The sequence below is a fragment of the Lithobates pipiens genome, unplaced genomic scaffold (assembly GCF_037356315.1).
Source record: "Lithobates pipiens isolate NorthernLeopardFrog02 unplaced genomic scaffold, aLitPip1_a1.2 Scaffold_13, whole genome shotgun sequence".
Taxonomy (NCBI): domain Eukaryota; kingdom Metazoa; phylum Chordata; class Amphibia; order Anura; family Ranidae; genus Lithobates; species Lithobates pipiens.
The window spans coordinates 71,205,329-71,226,837 of record NW_027507718.1 but is presented as its reverse complement, the minus strand read 5'-3'; the positions used below and the strand labels follow the sequence as shown (position 1 = coordinate 71,226,837).

The following is a 21,509-nucleotide window of genomic DNA, read 5'->3' as shown; positions in this document are numbered from 1 at the left end:
AGTCTAACTCCGGTTTTTCAATCATAAATATCCTTCCACGGGAACTTTCATGGCGACCATGGACCTCAGGGATGCCTACGTCCATATTGCCATACGAGAAGAATCCCAAAGATACTTGAGGTTGGCGGTGGAGATAGAGGGAAGGAGTATCCCTTTTTCAAAGCAGGTCTCATCCTTTTCAGACTATGCTCATCACCAAAGATATTTTTTTACAAAAGTCCTAGCAGGAGCCCTGACCCTGACTCTAAGGTTGAAGAAGCTGACCTTAGTACCCTATCCCTAGAGGACCTACTATTCGCAGCACCGTCAGAAGTACAGATGGTAAAAGACCTGGCAGAAGCTCAACTATGGCTGAAGTTACTAGGCTAGATTTTAAACATCGAAAAATCCAACCTTTGTCCCACTCAGAACATTTGGTTTTCTGGAATATCTGCTCAACTCCACAGAGCAGGAGACGTCCCTACTGGAGGAGAAGATTCAAGGCCTTGTCAAGAGAGTAGGTTCTGGGTCTGATGACCTCAACGATACCAGCAGTAAAATGGTCCAAGTATCATCTAAGGTCCCTACAAGTATTTCTCCTAAGAAACCAACAAGAGGAACTGGTCAGGTCGCTCATACTCCCAACCTCCGTGAAGAGGTCGATCTGGTGGTGGAGGATCCACACAAATTTAAACCAGGTTTAATAGTATTTTCCCAACCTCACGGAAGTTGACCACAGATGTGAGCAGTTGGATGGGGAACCCACCTAGCAAGGCAACCTGCTCAGGGGAGATGATCCCCAAAAGAAGCCCAGGCATCTTCCAATTGAAGGGAGCTTATGATTTGAAAATGTATACTTTATTTTGCAAGAAAATATACAGAAAACAAATACTTTAAACAGGGTACATTCCACTCTGTACTGTGACGCAGAGCATAAATACACTACATAACAATACAGTTCCAAGTATACAAATAAATTACATTCATCCTGCGGTGAATGTCCCTTCATCCTTGGAGGGAGCTTATGGCAAAAGCCAAAGCCATAGAACACCTCCAAGACCAACTAAGAAGCCATCACAACCTGATCCCGTCAGACAACACCACGGCAGTAGCTTATGGGGACAAACAAGGGGGCACGAGGAGCCTTTCCTTAAGCCACATCTCCAACCACATCTGTTGGTGGGCAGAAGGGAATCTACTGTCACTGGGAGCAGTCCACCTAAAGGGGGGAAAACAATCAAGTGGCGGACTTTCTCAGCCACCAAGAGATCTCCCAAGGGGAATTGTTGTTACACCCAGAGGTGTTCAGGGAAATTACAGCCCGCTGGGAAGTACCAAATATAGGTTTTGTATCCTGGACTCACTCCAAAACTTGTGGAGTTTCAAAACGTGCCATGCCTTCCCTCCGGTACATCTGATTCCTCGGGTGGTGAACAAATTCCTACAAGAGCAAACAAAGCTCATACTGATAGCACCATATTGGCCCAAGAGAGCCTGGTTCGCTCAGCTTCAGTCTCTCTCAGCAGAAGAGCCATGGCTACTTCCTCTCAGGGACAACCTGATGTGTTGGGACCCCCTAACAGGCCTAAGACAAAGCTGCAAAAAGGGAGCCTGGTTACTGAAGAAGACATCCTGAGATCAAAAGGACTCTCAGATAAAGTGGCGACGATGCTTCTGTGCGCTAGGAAGCAGAAAACCAGGACCATCTACAGAAAGACCAGGAGAAAATTCAACAGCTGGTGCACAGAAAGTAACAGACAAAAGATGGGTACACCGACTATTCTTGAGTTCCTACAGCAGGGTGCTGATAAAGGTCTAGCGCTCAGTAAGTTAAAGGTCCACATAGCAGCCTGTCAGTGTATCTGGAACGGACACTACAAGAAGACATGTTGGTCTCCCGATTTTGTAGAGCGTTGGCAAAATACAAACCACCCAAGACACAAAAATGTCCGACATGGGATCTGTCGGTGGTACTGAGGGTGATCGTCACAAGTCCCTTTCAGCCGCTACAAGAAACCTCTTTATGCCTGCTGACACTCAAAACCGTTTTCCTCATGGCTATCACTACAGCACGTAGGATAGGGGAGATCCAAGCTCTGTCTGTCAGAGAGCCTTTTCTCAAAATTCACGATGATAGAATCGGCCTTCAAACAGATCTGGGATTTACACCAAAAGTGGCATCAACTTTTCATAAATCCCAGGATATAATACTACCTTAATTTTGTAGTTCTCCAGCTAATTGCAAAGAGCTAAGCCTTCTAGATGTTAGAAGATGTCTCCTTCAGTACCTTAAAGTCACCAATGAGTTCAGAGCATCAGATGCTCTATTAGTCCTGTGGAAAACAAAGAGGTAAACGAGCGTCCAAGAAAACGCTAGCCAGATGGATCAAGGCAGCTATACTGGAATGCTACGGAGTTATGGAGATAACTTCGCCAAAAGATCTAAGGACTCATTCAACAAGTGCTTCAGCAGCCTCGTGGGCAGAGAAGGCAGGTGCCACTCCGGGAAAAATTTGCAGGGCATCAACATGGTCAAAATTCTCGGCATTTGTTCAGCATTACAGGCTGCATAAAACAACTTGCTAAACTCGGCTTCTAAGGTACAAAGTTGGTTGATATTGCATCTGATAATCCTTATGTCACTCCTCCAGTCCCCTATTGCACAGACTCCCAATGGATGAATGAGATTTTATATATATATATATATATATATATATATATATATATATATATATATATATATATATATATATATATATATATATATATATATATATATATATATATATATATATATATATATATATAAAATATATATATATAATATAATCTCTCATGAAAGAGTAAAATAAGCTCATAGGGTAGAAATCCCCATTACATGTATTTATTTACCCTAAAACTGCTCACATAAGTACAGAGGTGCAGGTTTCCAGTACTCAGAATGGCAGTGTATTCCTTATGAGGATTGCTGGAGTCATGCAAATCATTCCTGTCTAACTTGCATCATTTTGTCCATTCTTTCTTTCTTTAGGCATCAACGCCAAAAAAATACCATTGATTGATGATGCATCGCAACCTTTAATTTGAAAATTTTAATGTAGTGAAAAAGATATGGAGGCTGTCTTGCTAACGGCATCTACTGAGATTGCTGAATAGCTGTCATTCTGATGCCATTGCTTCAGTTCTTTTGGAGGCACTGAACTAGAGCAAATATGCAGATTTGAAATTCTGACAGTATTTTTATTTATTTTTTTGCATTTGTGTGCTTGTCCCATGTATTGAAGCCAGAGACAACCAGGCAGCTAGTATTAGAGGGTCAGCCATGGAAAATTACATAATTCTGGCCTTGCATGTTCCCTATAATGACATGGGACTGATTACCAGAACCTGCATTCACTATTTCTGGTCTCCCACAGTACACAGAACATGGAAATGCAATTATTTAGTAAATATAAACTGATAAATACCTTTTCTCATCAGCAGTATATAGCAGCCTTGTGATGTCTATCAGTTCCTAGTAAAGCTTGTAGGGAGAGTTTTTGCTCTCCCCTGATTCTCTGTCTGGACAGTGCTAAGTGGCCCTGTGCTGATCACATGCACCCTCCCAAAAAAAAAAAAAAAACTCTAGGAATACACACCAAACTGAGCATGTGCAACCCGTCTCCTGGCTCTGTAAATATCAGGTTATTTTTTGTAGATAGAGGAGGAGGATCAGAGGGCCAAGAACAAACCGGTTTTATACACAATGCAGATGATTAACCCCTTAGGTTCCACAGGGAGTATAACCAGCATGCTTTACTGCAATTACAGACTGATTTCACTGGTGTGGGTTTAGTAAAACCCACACCAGTAAAATCTGTCTGTATATGCAGCATAGCATACTTGTATTCACGGTATAACTTAAGGGTTAATCCTCTGCATTATGTAAAAAGCTGGTTTTATCCTGTATGCACAGAACCTCTCCCTCCTGCACTGACTATCTGGAAAGCCAGCTAACACAGGCAGAGTAGCCAACCTGCACATGCTCAGTTGTCTTTTATGCTGGAGAGAACAGTTACTTGTTCTTAGAGCTAGCCAGGTTACATGATATTGGCATCCCACATGTGGACGTGTATACAGGCTGCAGTGGAAATCTCCTCCTACCTGAACTCTCAACACTGGAGAAACTGTGCAGCTTATCACTGACCGTGGTATACAGATCAGCCAAAAATGTATATAGTGGCAATATTTTTTAATGTAAAAAGATTTATAAGCGGGGAGGGGGGGGGTGGGGGAGACGAACTATTTTCATACTACTGGGTTAGTAACACTTTTTAAGATGCAACCAGCAGGTTGAACAAAAAAGAAACCTTTATAGATCCCTCATCTCTTCTCCCCCGTCAGAATACACTGATCAGCATTGCAGCCATTGGTTTTCCAGCAGGACCGTTTGACAGAAGCCAGTTGTTGGGGTGGCTTTTGTTACACCTTTACCATAATCGGTACCATAAATTAAGTACTAAATTCAAAATTAATCACTGCGCTAGTATTAATAGAGCAGCTGACATAGATTGTATGGTGACAATAAAAAGCATAAAAGATGAACGTATACAGCGCTAGTAACATAACATTAAAAGTAAAAGTCCATCACCCTTGTTGTAGACAGAGACACAATTGGGTGAGCACAAACTTATCCTCCACAGAACATCAACACACCAGGCCTCTTACCAAAGAAAATTGACCACTAAATTACAGGTGGTCAAACAAGCATGATATATCCACAGCACAATGAAAGCACTTCACTTGGATCATAATTGGCTGGGTCTTGTAGCCTTACCAGATGGAAATTCAAAGGTGCATGTATAGAATACAAGAAGGCAACTCCTCATGGTGTAGTATTTTAAAACCGGGATCACATTTATTTAAAAAACAGCCAGGGTACTCACATTTTAGCAAATTAAATGGGCATATCAGAAGCAGCAGTCTGTTATGGTTCCAACCACAAAGATGGCCGCGGTCAATACGTTACAGCATTATGTCAGAGCTCCACCCTACGCAGTGTTTCGTCCAATAAAAGAATAGAATAGGCCCTTGACGACGTTCTAGTGGACAAAATGCCACGTAGGGTGGAGCTCTGACATCACAATGTTGTAATGTGTCCATCACGGAAATCTTTGTGGTTGGAGACGAGTGCTAACCATAACAGACGGTTGCTTCTGATATGCCTGTTTTTAGTTGCTAATATGTGAGTGCCCTGGCAGTTTTTAAATAAATCTGATCCTGCATAGATGGATTTTTATACTAATCTTATATGTAGTTTATTCTTGATTTGTGCACAGAAAAGGATTTAAGGATGGGATAAAGAGGAGACCGAGAAGGGGGCATTCTTGGCATGTGGTGTTCTAAATATTGAAAGGGTTTGACTAAATCTCATTTATTTTTTTATTTTTTTACCATGAAGGTGGGTCTAGAATAGAAGATCTGAACAAATTTAGCATTTTCCTTTCCCAGGTCTATGTATTGTGACAGTGAAGGCCTAAATAACCCTGAGCCTTCTCGGCGTCAGTTTATAAGAGAAGACATGGGGAATCTAGTGGTGTGAGTTGCATTGAGTACCTTTTATGATGTATGTAGCTTCCCTGGATGTATGGCAGCAGGTAGTTAGAGGTTATCTTGTGTTGGTATCATTTATTGATTAAAAAAAATCCTCTGCTGTAATGAGGGCATCTAGCATTTTGGTGTAATGGCTGCCTAGTATAGTTGAGTTACAGGAGTCTATGTAGGATTACATTTTGATAAAAATCCTGGACAGCCGCACTTAAAAAAAAATGTGTTGCCTTTATTGAGTAAAAAATCCAAAATACATGCCACAGCAGAACGGATAGAAAAGTTGACGCGTTTCACACTACATACAGTGCTTAATAATAGCTTTGATCAAAGCACCTGTGTCTTCCAGTCTAGAGGAGAGGTTCATTCCTAACTGACCTGCCTGGAGTGGTGATATTTATTTCCCAGTCTATGTAGGATGTTATTTTTTTTCCATGTCTGGCCTGTTTGTGCCGGTGGCACTATGAGGAAGATTGTAGAGGGTGGTATAGTAAGACCCACTTCTCTTAGCTGCTGTATTTCCATAGGGGGTGGCAATTGTTGGCACTGTGCTAAGTTTATGCTTAGGATATACAAACTGTATTTGTTAACCCCTTCATGTCGATCTATATATATGTGGCCTCACAAGAGGGGGGCTTTTTCCGGTGGGACTGCATATATGCATTTTTCCTAGAGATACACCAAAATTTTGGCCGCCGAAAATTATCTTGTTTTTTTTCATTCGGTCAATAGCAAAAAAACAGCCGCCCCGGGTGCCACCCATTGCGGGAGTGTCACCCTGGTGCGCCCCAGTCCTCCACTCACTCCTCCCCCTCCCTCCTTGCCACGATCTTTGCATGTCGCGAAGCTGAATTGTCATAGTAACAATGTCCCACCTCCTGTGATAGATGGCACATTGTGGGACATTGAATCGGTGTGATGTGATCACAGGAGGCGGGACATTATTACTGCGACCCGGGCAATTCAAACCCTGCTCCATGACATTCAAAGATTGCCACTCTGATCCGGACACAGGCAGGCTGCATATGATGGACACTGGTGAGGTTGCTGGGCACAGGCAGGCTGCTGGGCACTGGTAGGCTGCATATGACAGGCACTGGTAGGCTGCATATGATGGGCCCTGGTGAGGGTGCATATGACGGGCACTGGTGAGGCTGCTGTGCACAAGTAGGCTGCATTTGATGGACATTGGTGAGGCTGCATTGATCTCTTGTATCGCGTCTGCAGTCCTTCGAATGGAAATTTTGCTAATACTATTAGCGGTGTGTTTAAGTTTAAGTAAAAGATTGCTGACATGATACAAGAGATGGTTAGAGACTGTAGGCTGCATTTTTCTTGACCTTTCTTGCACTAACGGTTCCAATAATGGCAAACAACTAATTCATATTAATTAAAAATGTATAATAATTAAAAAGTTGAATATAGTACAATATATATATATAATTGTACTATATTCAACTTTTTAATTATTATACATTTTTAATTAATATGAATTAGTTGTTTGCCATTATTGGAACCGTTAGTGCAAGAAAGGTCAAGAAAAATATATATATAATTATATAATACTTTTTTTAAAAACTCATTTTCAGTTTCAGTTTTTGGCCTAGTGCATCCTTCATGTTTGGTGTTGGCTTCGGCACCAAAATTTCCATTCAGTAAACCCCAGCACAGAGCCCCAGGTCTTGTACTAACAATCGGACTGCCAGTTCCTGTTCACCTGATCGCTATGATAGCCTCTGATTTGGATATCCCAGTGATCAGTCACTGTGAGCCCGCACCTGTGTTTATTTCCTCTTCTGAATGAAGAGAAAGATGCATTGGAAAAAAATAACAAGATCAAGGTTTGCCAGGGTTAGTGATAGTTTAAAAAAATACAGCTAAATTTAAAAAAAGATTTATTTTTTTACTATTTTTGGCCTAGTTTTTCCTTCGATAATAAAAAAAATAAAAAATCTGGAGATGTTGGTTATCATTTACCACCAAAAGAGAGCCCAATTTTTCCAGGAAAAAAAAATGGTTACAACTACTTAGTGTATCAAAGTGAATTATATCAATATGTACAGTCTTAATAATAACACGTGTCAAAAACTTGCAAAAATTGTGCTTAGGCATTGACATTTGTTTTACCCTTAGGTGTGAAGCAGTTAATGTTTTAGTGCCTGAAGGTATCCACATTTATCTCCATGGAAGACCCTATATCAATGAGTCAGATTGGCCTTTGCTTTAATAGTGCAGAGTTCATGTTTGCGTAGACGTAAAGGGTCTAGCTCTTTGGTTCTGTTTTCTAATATTTATGGGTTTGGTAATGAGCTTTTATTAGACACCATTGTCATACATGAAGGACGTGGTCTTATTAAATGATGGCAGTATTGTGAATGGGGCATGGTTTGACCAGGTAATACTTGCAATGTCTGTTTTTGCAAGAAGGGGTTGTCACTGTGCCTCATAAGAAAGAAGTCCAAGAATATTGCTTGCTTTTCAGGGCTAGAGTCCAGTGTGTCCTGTCCATTTCTCTTTGAGCGTCAGGAGGGTTTTCTTGATATCAGTTGAAACAGGGCTCGACAAAACCCGGGCGCCAGGTCGCATTGGCGACTAGAAATAGCGACCTTGCGCCTGGGGCAGCACAGCTGGGGGTATCCTGTCTATGTGGACCCCCCCAGCGTGATCGCGTCGGGCCGTTCCGCCGGCGGCCGAAAATTTAGGCCGCGGCTTTGAGGCCTTCTGCGGTCCTATGATTCCTTATGGAATCTGGCGCCCTCTTGTGGTCGCCGTTGGTATGACAAACCAGCAATGCTAATGACTGTTTTATATTACCTGCCTCTTCTTCCCTTTATTTAGAACCCCCTAAACATTATATATATTTTTTATTCTAACACCCTAGAGAATAAAATGGTGGTTGTTGCAATACTGTCTGTCACACCGTATTTGTGCAGCGGACTTACAAGCGCACTTTATGATTTAGTTCATAAAAAATAAGACAACAGTAAAGTTAGCCCAATTATTTTTTATATTGTGAAAGATAATGTTACGCCGAGTAAATTGATACCCAACATGTCACGCTTCAAAATTGCACCCGCTCATGGAATGGCGACAAACTTTTACCCTTTAAAATCTCCATAGGCGACGTTTAAAAAAATTCTACAGGTTGCACGTTTTGAGTTAGAGGAGGTCTGGGGCTAGAATTATTGCTCTCGCTCTACCGATCACGGCGCTACCTCCTATGTGTGGTTCGAACACCGATTTTTATATGCGGGCAGGACAGGGCGCATTTAAAAATTATTATTTTTTCTGCTTATTTTAACTTTTTTTTTTTTTCCACTGTTCTTTTAAAAAAAATGTTGTGTCACTTTTATTCTTATTACAAGGAATGTAAAAATCCCTTGTAATAGAAAAAGCATGACAGGTCCTCTTAAATATGAGATCTGGGGTCAGAGAGACCTCGGATCTCATATTTACACTAAAATGCAATTGAAAAAAAAATTGTCATTTGAAAAAAAAAAAAATATGTCCCTCTAAGAGCTATGGGCAATGACTTGGAGACGGGGGGGGGGGGGGGCGGCGACGGCGCTGCTATCTTCCCCTCACTCGTCTCCATGTCAGGCCAGGGACAGGTCCGGATCGCCGTCACGGACCTGGCTCCTAACTTTTTAAGCTGGCTCCTAGATTCCAAGCAAATTTGTCAACCCCTGAGTTGAAAATGACACATGATGTTTAAGTTCTCTGCACCAGAGGATTCTGGGATCTCTTTGATACTGAAATTTCTTCTACTTGTTACCATGATCATCCTTCCAGTACACTCACAAGCAGCACGAGAGACAAATCACAGATGTTCATAGCTGTTCAAAGTGTTTTTGCACCATGCTGAGGAAGTGGCCAGTGTAGTGCTACAAATCGCGTTGATGGCGTTTTTATACTACTCTGTGAGCAATAAATATCGAATCAGTGTTGAATGCATTTCTCAGCTTCTCCTTCACATTTGAGCACCTCTGCTGACATCGCTTTTCTATCCTTTGGTGCTCATAGACCTCTTACTATGATCTTCAAAGTGGGGTTACATAAAGGTAGATTGTTGCTGATTTGTTTTATGGGTAGTTTTAAGCGGTGTCACTCTTTGCTGTGATTGCCTCCTCAGTAACCATTTTTTAGCGAGCCCTGTGGACCTTCTGTTTAATCTCAGAGTGGTAAAATATTTTTGAATATTTGTATATTTCACTTGAGGTGAAAGCTTCAATGTCGGCTTTAGTAGTCGGCCCGGTGAAGAGTCTAACTATGATCTGTCTGTGGCTTTTATTTGCTGTAAATAAGCCCCTAATAAAGGCTACAATTAGAGGTCAGAGAACCACAGCCATTCTTCAAAATGCCCATTGCTTTAAAGGGGCCACAGCAGTGGGATGTTGCTATTGAGGTATGTTGGGTACTGTAGATGCCCATTCAGGGGGTGGGATGGTGGGGGAGGAGCCTCCTTTGAGGATGCTGAATCTAGGAGAGTCATGGCAGGATAGAGCAGATATATCTGGTCTTTTGGCTGACATGAAGAAGGAGAGAGTCGTTGCTCCACTCTGAGTCTGGAGTAGCAGGGAATAAGAGAGACATTTTACTTTATGCGGGCTTGCAGGGCTGCTGGATGAGTAGGATACCACTACTGGCAGCATGTCCGGCTGTATCGGCAAGAATCTGATGAACCTTAACCCTTGACTTCAGCAGGAAGGTAGCAATTCTGCCTTGGGTCCTGCAGAGAAGTTTGCAGTGAGGATGTTTGTAGCTGGGATGCCTAAGCCCTTGTACACACGGTCGGAGAATCCATCGGAATGTGTCCTATCAGACCGTGTCGTCAGATAATCCGACTGTGTGTGGTATGCATCGGACTGATTCCGTCCGAATATCCGTCGGACCCAATTTTCCAACATGTTGGAAATACTTCCCGACCAACTGGTTCGATTGGACATACTCCGATCATGTGTAGCGAATATTGATCGGACCAAGTGCCACGCATGCTCAGATCAAATTCCTACATCAAAGCTATTGGCTACTAGCCTGAATGTAGTCCCATCGCAACGAAATTACGTCATCACGTTCTGAAAGATCGGATTTTTCGACAACTTAGTACGACCGTGTGTATGCAAGAGTTTCGGACACAATCCGTCGGACTAAATCCGACGGATTTGGTTGGCAGAATCTCCGACCGTGTGTGCAGGGGCTTAGTGAGGGCGTGGTGGAGTGGGCTCTGGATCCAGCGCCATTTTGACTGAAGATGGTAAATCGTAATGCGGCCAGCTCAATTAACCATTGAAATGCAGCTTCTGATGCATCTGATGATCTCCTAGTTTTTGCCTTCTTTGTCATGTTGGATAATTGTTAGGATTGCCAGGATTTTCTGGTACTTTCTGGTAGAGAGATGGTTTTTGGAGCTGCCTTGAAGTGTTGCATACTCTTTCATCTCCACAACATGCCTGCTGTAGTTTCCTCTGTTTTGCTGAGGTTGGGGTCACCAAACCAATCACAGCTGCTTATATAAATAGAAGTGTTCACAGAGGCATTTTATTTTGAATCTTTCTAATGAATAAGTTATTGGATAACCATAATTTAGCAAATTTGTTTACTTATTACTGCATACAGTAATTTGCTTTTTTCCCCCCCAATATCTTCCCAAGAGGGGCATGCGGAAAAATATCTTCCTGGCTCATTGTGGACCTCATTGTGATGGTTCTCACTTATTGGTGAGAGTGTGCTCATATTTTGATTCTTCTGTTGTCCATAGAAAAAGGAAATAATTTGATTTTCCAACATGCTGGGAACATTCTGCAAGTATTTTTAACTACTAAGTCTGGCTTTATTCTTCTTGCCCTCCTGTACCAGCTGTCATCTTTCCTACTTCTTACCCAAGTCAGTCAGTGAGTTTAGTTATCAAACAACACAAAGTATTCTGAGGCCTGTAATGGAGACATTGAAAAAGATGCCCTGAGTTAGTACAATGGATAGATTGAAAAAACTTTAGCCTTTTTTTTCTGCTAGGAATTTGGTACTAGCTGTACAGACTCAGAGTAGGACAATTGTAAGCACTTAGCTTAAAATGCCCAGATTATACAGGGACATCTACAAGGGATACCCAGATGGATTGCACTGGCTGGCATGTTTGCGGCCTAGAATCTTCCATAGTACGTGGGAATGTGCTAATGCCACAACATAATTTGTGTGCTGCCTTGGACTACAACCTACATAGTCTTTTTCTAGGAGGTCATAAATGTCCTAATCATTGCAAATGACGCTCTAAGGCTGCATTCACACCTGAGCGTCGTGTTTTCAAGCAGAAAATCAGCGGTATTTGCCGCGATCTTGTGCAGGGCAAAAGGTCACCAATGTTAATAGAAGAAAAATGCCCAAATCTGCTTGATTTGAGGGACAAAAAAGGGTCCGGAACTTGTTTGAGCTTCAGGCGTTCGGCTTCAGGCGACATGAAGTGGAGATGTGAACCATCTCCATTGAGAATAATAGATTTTTTTCCCCTCTAGCGTTTTGTAGCTTCGGGCTTCAAGCTACAAAACGCTCAGGTGTGAATGGGGTCTAAATTAGAAACAATACTTGTTATTGTTAGGCATTCTCCTGTAATCCTTAGTTTTTACATTTATGATGCACAAAGCAATGCTTTACTTTTTTGGCTGTTTTTGTAAATGATATGCATGTTTGTTTTTTTTCCAGCTGCGGGAGGTGGTCTGATTTCTAACTTTGAGCAACTAGTCCGGGGTATCTGGAAACCTGAGAACAATGAACTACTGAAAATGTCATTGTAAGTTCATCTTTTATGTTTTTCATTTTCATTGTCTGAACTGGTGTTTAAATGGCAACTGAGGTGAACCAGTTGTGTCTGGGTTTGTGACTGACAGTATGCAGTGTCACTACATTTGCAGCCAATGGAGTCCAGCTTTTTAGGGTAATTATTAGAAGTTAGGGGTGAAAGTTATGTTTAGTCTTCTTGTGTGTAAGAATTGGGTTACATTTTTATGACTAAAGCAAAAATATAGACCTAATTAAAAATATTGTTGGCATGTAGACTTTTGCAGAAGAAACACGTGCATGCCTCTTCTGTAAGAAAATATAATCTGCTTGCTGATCTTCTGGGAGGCCCTGGCAAAGCCCTGCCTCTACCTAGATGACCAATTCCATACAAAGGCGCAGTTTAGAACAAGGAATGGTAAGTCTGTAAAGGGGTAAGGTCAACTGCAGGAAGCCTATTAGTGACTAGTTGTTTGCCCTCTGTCGTCCTTTTTTGGGCACAGCTTCCCTGCACTGAATGCTGCCAGTGGAAATGTTTTAGCTCTACCTACAGTACTACAATTTAAGATATCATTTAATTCTAAGCAGCCATTTTTTTTGTAATACTTTTGTGTTCTCTGATTGGGCCTGATTTCTGTTTTATACCTAGTCGGCACTAAGGATGAGCTCAGGCCTGTTCGCAACCCACACGTGCAGAGCCCGCTAGGAAGTTGGCACTGCACAGGCAGTGAGGCATTTTCCTGATCTGCGGCTGCAGAGATTGAGAAATGTCTCACTGCCTGTGTTTAGCGCTGAGGAGTGCAGACTTCCTGGCAGGCTCTGCACATGTGCGTTGTGAACATACCTGAGCTCATCCTTGGTTAGCACCCATTGAGTAATAATAACTATGAAAAATAAATGTATACCATTCTTTTAGTGTTTTGTAATCTTTGGTCCTCTGCTTTATTTTCAGCCCTGTTAAAATCAGTTTACTTGGAGCAGTTTTGTTTACACTGCAACAAATTCAGCTTTTACCAATAGCAAGATACCACCTTATATTTATCTACACCATGTTTCTAATTACTACAAAGGTAGGTATGGTGAAAGTCCATTGTTTCTAAGAAGGCTTTTACTGGAACACTGAAAATTTGCTTGAGTTGACCTGCATTTTTGTATGTACAGAAGATTGTTTGAAGATAAGTTTTAGTTTACCATAACTTCACTTGTTTTGTATATACTGTGTAATATAGGATCTGTTTGCCTCTCACTGGATTTTTTTACTTCTGTCCGTACAGTCTCCCTTTTCAATTAAAATCACCAGAGCAAATAATATCTGGAGAATGAAGAAGGCATGTACTTGATGCACTAATGTACTGCAACAAAGCAGATACTACTAGGGGTTTTAATCATTTTTGATCTTTTGGGAGTTCAGCATAAAGGGAAGCCTCAGTTTTATAAAAATGTGTGCAACAAATATCACTACAAAAGTGTTTTTTTAATCTAAGATTGCTTGTGGACATTTGAAGATAGTTTACAAGTCAGCAGCTACAAATACTGTTGCTGATGACTTTTAATATAAGGACACTTGGGGCGTGGCTTGAAGATGTGCTAGAGCGGACGTGTTCCTCGAGAGCTCCGGCGCTGGCACGGCAATTTTACTCTTTTTAACCCCATTATCCTCACAGCTACCCTACCTGACGATGGGGAGGAAGACTGGGAAATCCCTGCCCAAGAAGGGTGCCGCTGCGAGGACGATTAAGCGCTTTTTGTCCGCGGAGCCCGAAGATGGTGATGAGCGGGATGGCCTAGGCCGCTCTCCACATGGCGTCGTGCTTGGTGCTAGCTCCGCCTCTGCAGACAGGCCGCTACGCAGGCCGTACTCACCGGATTCCTCGGCCGAGTCGGAGGACGAGGGTGCCCGGTCTACGCCTAATAGAGCGGTGCCCACGGTGAGCGACCTTCCCACTAAAACTGACCTGGCATCCATGCTCTTGCACTTGGAGAAAGTGATCAGGAAAGAGGTATCGGCAGTGCGCTCTGATTTGTCGCAGGTCCTGGCCCACGTGGAGGAGTCCGAACAGCGACTGGACCGCCATGCCAATGCCATACGGTCCCTGCAGTCATCCACCCGCCAACTAGCGATTGCCCACCGGACGGCCCTCTACCGCATTGAGGACCAAGAGAACCGGAACAGGCGAAATAATATCCGGATACGAGGCCTACCGGAGGCGACCGGAGACGAGGACTTACTGCCATCAGTCAGAGGCATTTTCAACAGCCTCCTAGGTCGGGCAGCAGACGCACCTCTTAAAATTGACCGGGTCCATAGGACCCTCCGTCCCCGTAGTCTGACCATGGATGCTCCGCGGGATGTCATTTGCAGAATTCACCACTACCCGGATAAGGACATGATTATGCGGAAAGCCAGGGATGCTATGCCATTCGACTTCGATGGTGCCTCACTTACCCTTTTCCCGGACTTGGCGAAAGAGACTTTGGACAGACGCAGGGCCCTGCGCCCGCTTACTGAACGCCTCCAAGCCGCGTCCATCCGCTACAGATGGGGCGGCCCTCCTGGCCACTGTAAACGGCAAAACCTCGGCCCTCCGATTCCCTGAGGACCTGACGAAATTTTGTGCTGATCTTAGCATTGATATTCCGGATCTCCCCGGCTGGCAAGATCTCGTCCCAGCGGTACCGGGCGGCTCGGACACCCATTGGCAGAGAGTAGGCCGCAAGCCGCGAGCTACATCACGGGATACCCTGGACCGTCAGTAGAGTGATCCCCTTACGAGCTTCCACTGCAACGCCTTCTCCCTCTCCGACGGAGAGGGGATCATCACTCTTCGCAAGTATGACTCCTGGATACAGTGTTAGATTTTCCCCACCGAACAGGTGTTCCTAGTTCCCTGTTTTTGTTTAACTTTACTGCCCGGTCCTGTTATGCTATGGTAACTTATTTTATTTTATTTACGGCCCCGTAACTGCGAGCAGGACTGTTTGATTGCTCTGAGTGGGGCGCCATATGGATAGTGTGGGGAGCTGTCTATGTATGTTACTGTGTCCACTGGTCCCCTGGCTCAGTTCCCAGTGAATGCACTATTCACGTTACCTGTTTATTTAACTTCTATTTTGCCTCTCCCTTTTTACTGATGTGTTGCTTTATTTATGCTATGTTGCTGTGAGGTTGCTTGAGGTCCTGGCGCCGGGCGCTCGGGATGCGATCCTCACCCCCATGGTGTGTTGGTCTCCCGTTTGCCTGTCTGCCACCTCCCCCCTTCATGGCGGGGGACGGCTGGGGCGTCGTCCCTGTGCTCCTGCCCTACTTAGGGTGGCGGGCGCGGGGGCGGTGTCCCGGACCAGTGCCCTGCCCCTGCACCGCAGATTTCTGCGTGCGCTTAGCGTTATTGCTAGTTTATACTTTTTCTTCTCTCTGGTGCTCTGCCTTTTCTCCTTCTCTTGTTTCTGCTCTCTCTCGCCCTGCTGGCTCTCCTTCTCCTTCCCATCCCCCTCCCTCTCCATGTCCTCCCCCTTTTCTTTTTGGTGGCCCTGACTACCTCAATATGGTTGTACCAGGCTTGAGCGGAGCGAGGTTCCTTTATCTGTGACCCCATGGCTACGGTAAATTTTCTTTTAACGTGCGGGGACTCCATGCCCCCGGGAAAAGGCACAACCTGTATAGGGAACTGGACCGCTTACGGGGTGATGTGGTTTTCCTCCAGGAGACCCATCTCACCCATACGACGCGGGTCAAATTGTACTCCCCCAAATACCCCACGTGGTATTATAGCCTGTCTAATATTGCTAAAGCTAAGGGTGTAGCCGTGGGGTTTCGTAGAGGGACCGCGTTCATCCTAGATTCTATGCTTAGTGACCCCAATGGCCGCTTCCTGTTCCTTAGAGGCACCCTGGGCGGCATGACTTGTACCTTGGCTACCCTTTACTCCCCCAACAGAGATCAAGCGGGTTTCATTGCATCTACACTTGCTTCGTTGCAAGACTTTGCGCGGGGGTGTGTGGTCCTGACAGGCGACTTCAATGTTGCTCTTGAACCCACCCTGGATACTTCCAGGGGGGGATCGGCACTGTCTCATAATAAGCTGAGGTTTATTCGTACATGGCTTACTGAGGCTCAGATGATGGATGCCTGGCGGATCATGCACCCACGCGAACGAGATTTCACCTACTATTCAGCGGTACATCGGACATACTCTAGAATAGATTTGTGCCTGATAGACCATCGACATTTGCCGTTGCTGGTGCGGTCGCGTATAGAAACGTCTCCCCTGTCGGACCATGCCCCGATTTCGCTCACCCTAAAAGTGCAGTCAATCCCACTTAAATCTGTTAACTGGAAGTTGAATGAAAATCTGATTTTGGAGGAGATAGATAAAAAGATGATAGGGGAGGAACTAGACTGTTATTTTAAAACCAATGTAGACACCGAAGTTTCACCCGGTACGTTGTGGGAGGCCCATAAGGCCTTTATTAGAGGTAAATTTATTGAACTGGGCGCCAGGAAAAAGAGAGAATGGACAGCCCGACAGGACACCCTTATACAGGACATTAGGAGGCTGGAACAGCAACACAAGCGGAACCAGTCTCTGGCCCTCTTCCATACCCTGACGGAGAAGCGGGAGGCCTTGAAAGCCCTCTTACACTTAGACCACAAGAGGCGTTCGCGGCTGGTATCCCAACGCTTCTATGAATGGGGGGATAGACCTAGTAAGCTGCTCGCCCACTCAGTGAGGCAGCGGAAGGCAGCTGCCTTCATTTCAAAAGTTAAGACCCCTATAGGATCAATGGTTTATGACACCCCTCACATTGCCAAAGAATTTCGGGATTTTTATCAACGCCTTTATAGTGTGTCCCGGGAAACTGAACATGACACTGCCCGGAGTTCTCTTATCCAGGAATACCTGGCCAGGGCGGAGCTCCCGCGGCTCCCCCCGGAGACTCTTGCATCTCTGGAAGGGGAATTCACCCCGGCGGAGTTACTGAGGGCTCTGAAGGGCATGGCGAGTGGGAAGGCACCGGGACCTGATGGCTTCCCGGTGTCTTACTACCGCTCCTACGCGGATATTCTATTCCTGCACCTGACCAATTATGCCAATGTAACGTTAACTGGGGGGACTCTCAGACCGGAAACTGTGCACGCCCATATCACTGTCATTCCTAAAATGGGGAAGGACCCGACCGATTGTGCGAGTTATCGCCCCATCTCCCTATTGAATATTGATGCGAAAATCTATGCTAAGGCCATCGCGAATAGATTACTTCCCCTGGTCCCGAGATGGATATCGAAGGACCAGACGGGTTTTATACCGGAGCGGGAGGCACGTGACAACTCTCTGCGCACCATTTCCCTGATGGCATATGTTCGTCGGCTCTCCCAGCCCACCCTGTTGTTGTCCACGGATGCCGAAAAAGCGTTTGACAGGGTGGACTGGGAGTACCTCATGGCAGCGTTGTCTCATTTGGGCATCGGTCCGGCCCTCCGGTCTCAGATCGCGGCTCTGTATTGCCGACCCACGGCTCAAATACGGGTCAACGGCACGCTCAGCGAATCCTTCACTCTACATAACGGTACGCGACAGGGCTGCCCGCTCTCCCCGATTCTCTTTGCAATCTCTCTAGAACCCTTTCTCTCCATAGTTCGACGTAACCCAAACATACACGGGATATCGGTCGGGAACATGGAACATAAATACGCGGCATACGCAGACGACGTCCTATTCTATATACAACAACCCCTAATTGCCCTCCCCAATCTTATAGCCGAATTTGCGGCCTACGGTAAGGTCTCTAATTTTAAAATTAATATGGCCAAATCTGAAATATTGAACGTTTCAGTACCCATGACTGCTACATCCCACATGAAGCAAAGTTTCCCCTTTACCTGGCAGACACGAAGTATGACATATCTCGGTATTCAATTGACTCCTAGCCCTCTCGCCCTTTTCCGTACAAATTTTTTGCCACTTCTCAACGCCATAAGGTCAGATATCCAGAAGTGGTCACAATTGAATCATTCCTGGTTGGGAAGGATTGGGTTGGTCAAAATGAATCTGCTACCCAGGGTGCTTTTCATGTTGCAAATGATCCCATTTGGAATTCCGGTTGTTTTTTTTACATTACTGAATTCGCTAGTTTATAGATATGTATGGAATAGGAGGAAGCCTAGGCTTCCCAGGTCCTTGCTCACAAGGTCAAGAGCCGACGGGGGTCTGGCAATGCCAGATTTCCGGCTCTATTTCCGCGCCATAGTGTTGGCCCGGTTGTCAGACTGGAGGTATAACATTCGTACTAAATTGTGGGTTGCATTGGAAACTGAACTCAGTGGTACCGACCTCTCCAAACAAATGTGGATTCCTAAGAAATATCGAGTCTTCTCTACCACCTTGTCACCATTGACGAGCTCTTCTCTTATGGTCTGGGACTCTTTATGTAAAACCCAGGGATAGGCCTATAACTCTCCACTATTACCTCTATCTGGACACAACTATTTCCCCCCTGGCAACGCTGACCCGCACTCCCGCTCCTCTTGGAATCTGGGGTCTAGAACTCTCCTGCATCAAGTTGCTGGCCCCTCCGGCATCTATCCACTCCCTACCATTATGGGTGACTCGTATGTTTCTTCTATGGACCGTTGGAAGTATCAACAACTAGCAGCCTTTGTCTCCTCGTTGCCCAAGCCTCTGCGCACTGTGCATGACCTCACCCCCTTGGAGACCGCTTTCTCGGAGGACCAACCCATTGAGAAACCCATTTCATACTTCTACCATGCCCTACTATCATTGATGTCTACTGCAACACCTACTTTTATACATAATTGGGAATTGGATCTCCAGAAGAGACTTGCCACCCACCAAAAATCTATGATCCTCACCAGGGCACATACTGCCTCCGGGTCCTCGAAAATGGCCGAGGTGACTTATAAACTACTGACCAGGTGGCATTATACACCCGTGATCTTACACAAAATCTTCCCCCAAGTTTCACCACTTTGTTGGAGAGAATGTGGCGGGGAGGCTGCTCATGCCCACATCTGGTGGTCCTGTCCTAGGATCCGACCATTTTGGCTGACGGTTTTGCACTGGATCCACCGGATTCAGGGGTGGGAATTTCCTAATGACCCATGGTATGTCTTGCTACATTGTACGGAGGAACCAGCAGGCTCATATAAAAAATCTATCACGCCTCATTTTCTTAATGCTGCTAAAACACTCATCCCACAATTTTGGAAGCAGAGGAAGATTCCGATGCTTCGGCATTGGCTAATTAAAGTGGATCATATTTATGCTATGGAAGACCTGACTCTCTCCCTACGTGACAAGGCCGCTTTGGCGCACAAAATATGGGCCTGCTGGGTCGCCTTTAAATATTCGAAAGATTATGCGGACATTATGTCTCAGCCAGTATGATTCTCGATTGTTTTCCTTTTTATTTTTGATATACCGTATATACTCTTTTTTGAGGCTGAAAGTGCCCCCCTCGGCTTATACTCGAGTCATCGCTGTCTGCCCGCTCGATCAGCGTGTCGAGCAGACAGACAGCGGCCATTCTATGATTCAAAAGCCGCGCCTCCGGCTCCGCCTTCGCCTGTGATAGGCGGAACACTGAATTTCCCAGCAGCCTGTGTTCCGCCTATCACGGGCGTCGTCTCATCCTCGTACTACGGACGAGGATGATACGACGTCCGTGATAGGCGGAACACAGGCTGCTGGGAAATTCAGTGTTCCGCCTATCACAGGCGAAGGAGGAGGCGCGGCTTTTGAATTTTACAATGGCCGCCGACGAAGAGGGCACAGGACGGAGGCAAGGCAAGGCACGGCACGGGACAGGACGGGACGGGACGAAGGCAAGGCACGACACGGGACGGAGGCTCGGGACAAAGGCTCGGGACACAGGTAGGCTGGACACACACACACACACACACACACACACACACACACACACACACACACACACACGGATGGAGACACACACACACGGATGGATGGATGGATGGAGACACACACACACACAGGGATGGATGGATACACACACACACAGGGATGGATGGATGGATGGATGGAGACACACACACACAGGGATGGATGGATGGATGGATGGAGACACACACACACACAGGGATGGATGGATGGATGGATGGAGACACACACACACAGGGATGGATGGATGGATGGACACACACACACACAGGGATGGATGGACGGACACACAGGGATGGACGGACACACAGGGATGGACGGACACACAGGGATGGACGGACACACACACAGGGATGGACAGGCATGTCTCACCCTCGGCTTATACACGAGTCAATAAGTTTGCCAGTTTTTTTGGGGGTAAATTGGGGGCCTCGGCTTATATTCGGGTCGGCCTATACTCGAGTATATACGGTAGGTATATGTAAGATACCTTCTGAGATGATAGGTTCTCAGGCCACCTCTGCCCCCCCCCCCCCTGCCTTCCCTGCTCCCCACTCTTTCTTCTCAGCACTCTGCACTCTTGTTTTTCTCTTTTTCTACCTTTTCTATTTTCTACTTTGTTACAGTCTCTATTTTAAATATTGGAAAGAGGGATATACTTGTCGGTACCTTGTTGTATACCTAATCGGAAGATGTATATATTATGTGGTTGTACTCCCTTGGCAACAGTGCACTCTTTTATACTGTGTATGCTTCTTTCCTTCAATAAAAATTTATTAAAAATAAAAAATAAAAAAATATAAGGACACTTGCCTGTCCATGGATCCAGCGATGTCCTTACCTTAGCCAATTTGTGATGTGTCCCAGAAGGCTGCAGGGGGGAGGACGGGAGGGTGGAGACAAACTCCCGTTCAAATCTCTGTTGCAAAACCAGTACCCTCTCCTCCCTTCCCCTAAAAAACAAAGTGCCAAATGTGGCAAGGGGGGGGGGGTGCAACTTGGGTCAAGTTCCATTTTAGGGTTCATTTAAGTTAGATTCTGTTTTAAAAAAAGAAAATATCCCTAATTGCATGAAAACAAAGGCTTATTCTGTAGGTTCTTTTTCAGCTCCAGGAACTCGCCTCTATGCTACAGCATTGGTGTGATGCTGAAGCTGTCCCATGTCTGCCCCTCCAGTTCTTGGCAGAGCGCCAGGCAGGAGGGGGAAAGGAGGAAGAGGTGGCGCAGCTGGCTTTGGCTCTCAGCATGGCATTAAGAGGT

At 45.1% G+C, this 21,509-nt stretch overlaps 1 protein-coding gene across 1 annotated transcript in view; it reads left to right on the top strand.

Annotated features, from left to right (window-relative positions):
• TMEM38B (transmembrane protein 38B) overlaps positions 1 to 21,509 on the top strand; it is a 111,680-nt gene that overhangs the window by 86,818 nt on the left and 3,353 nt on the right. Inside the window, exons 4-5 of the mRNA XM_077475177.1 lie at positions 12,262 to 12,349; positions 13,289 to 13,406. Coding sequence (XP_077331303.1) covers positions 12,262 to 12,349; positions 13,289 to 13,406 — 206 coding nt within the window. The remainder of the gene's footprint in view (positions 1 to 12,261; positions 12,350 to 13,288; positions 13,407 to 21,509) is intronic.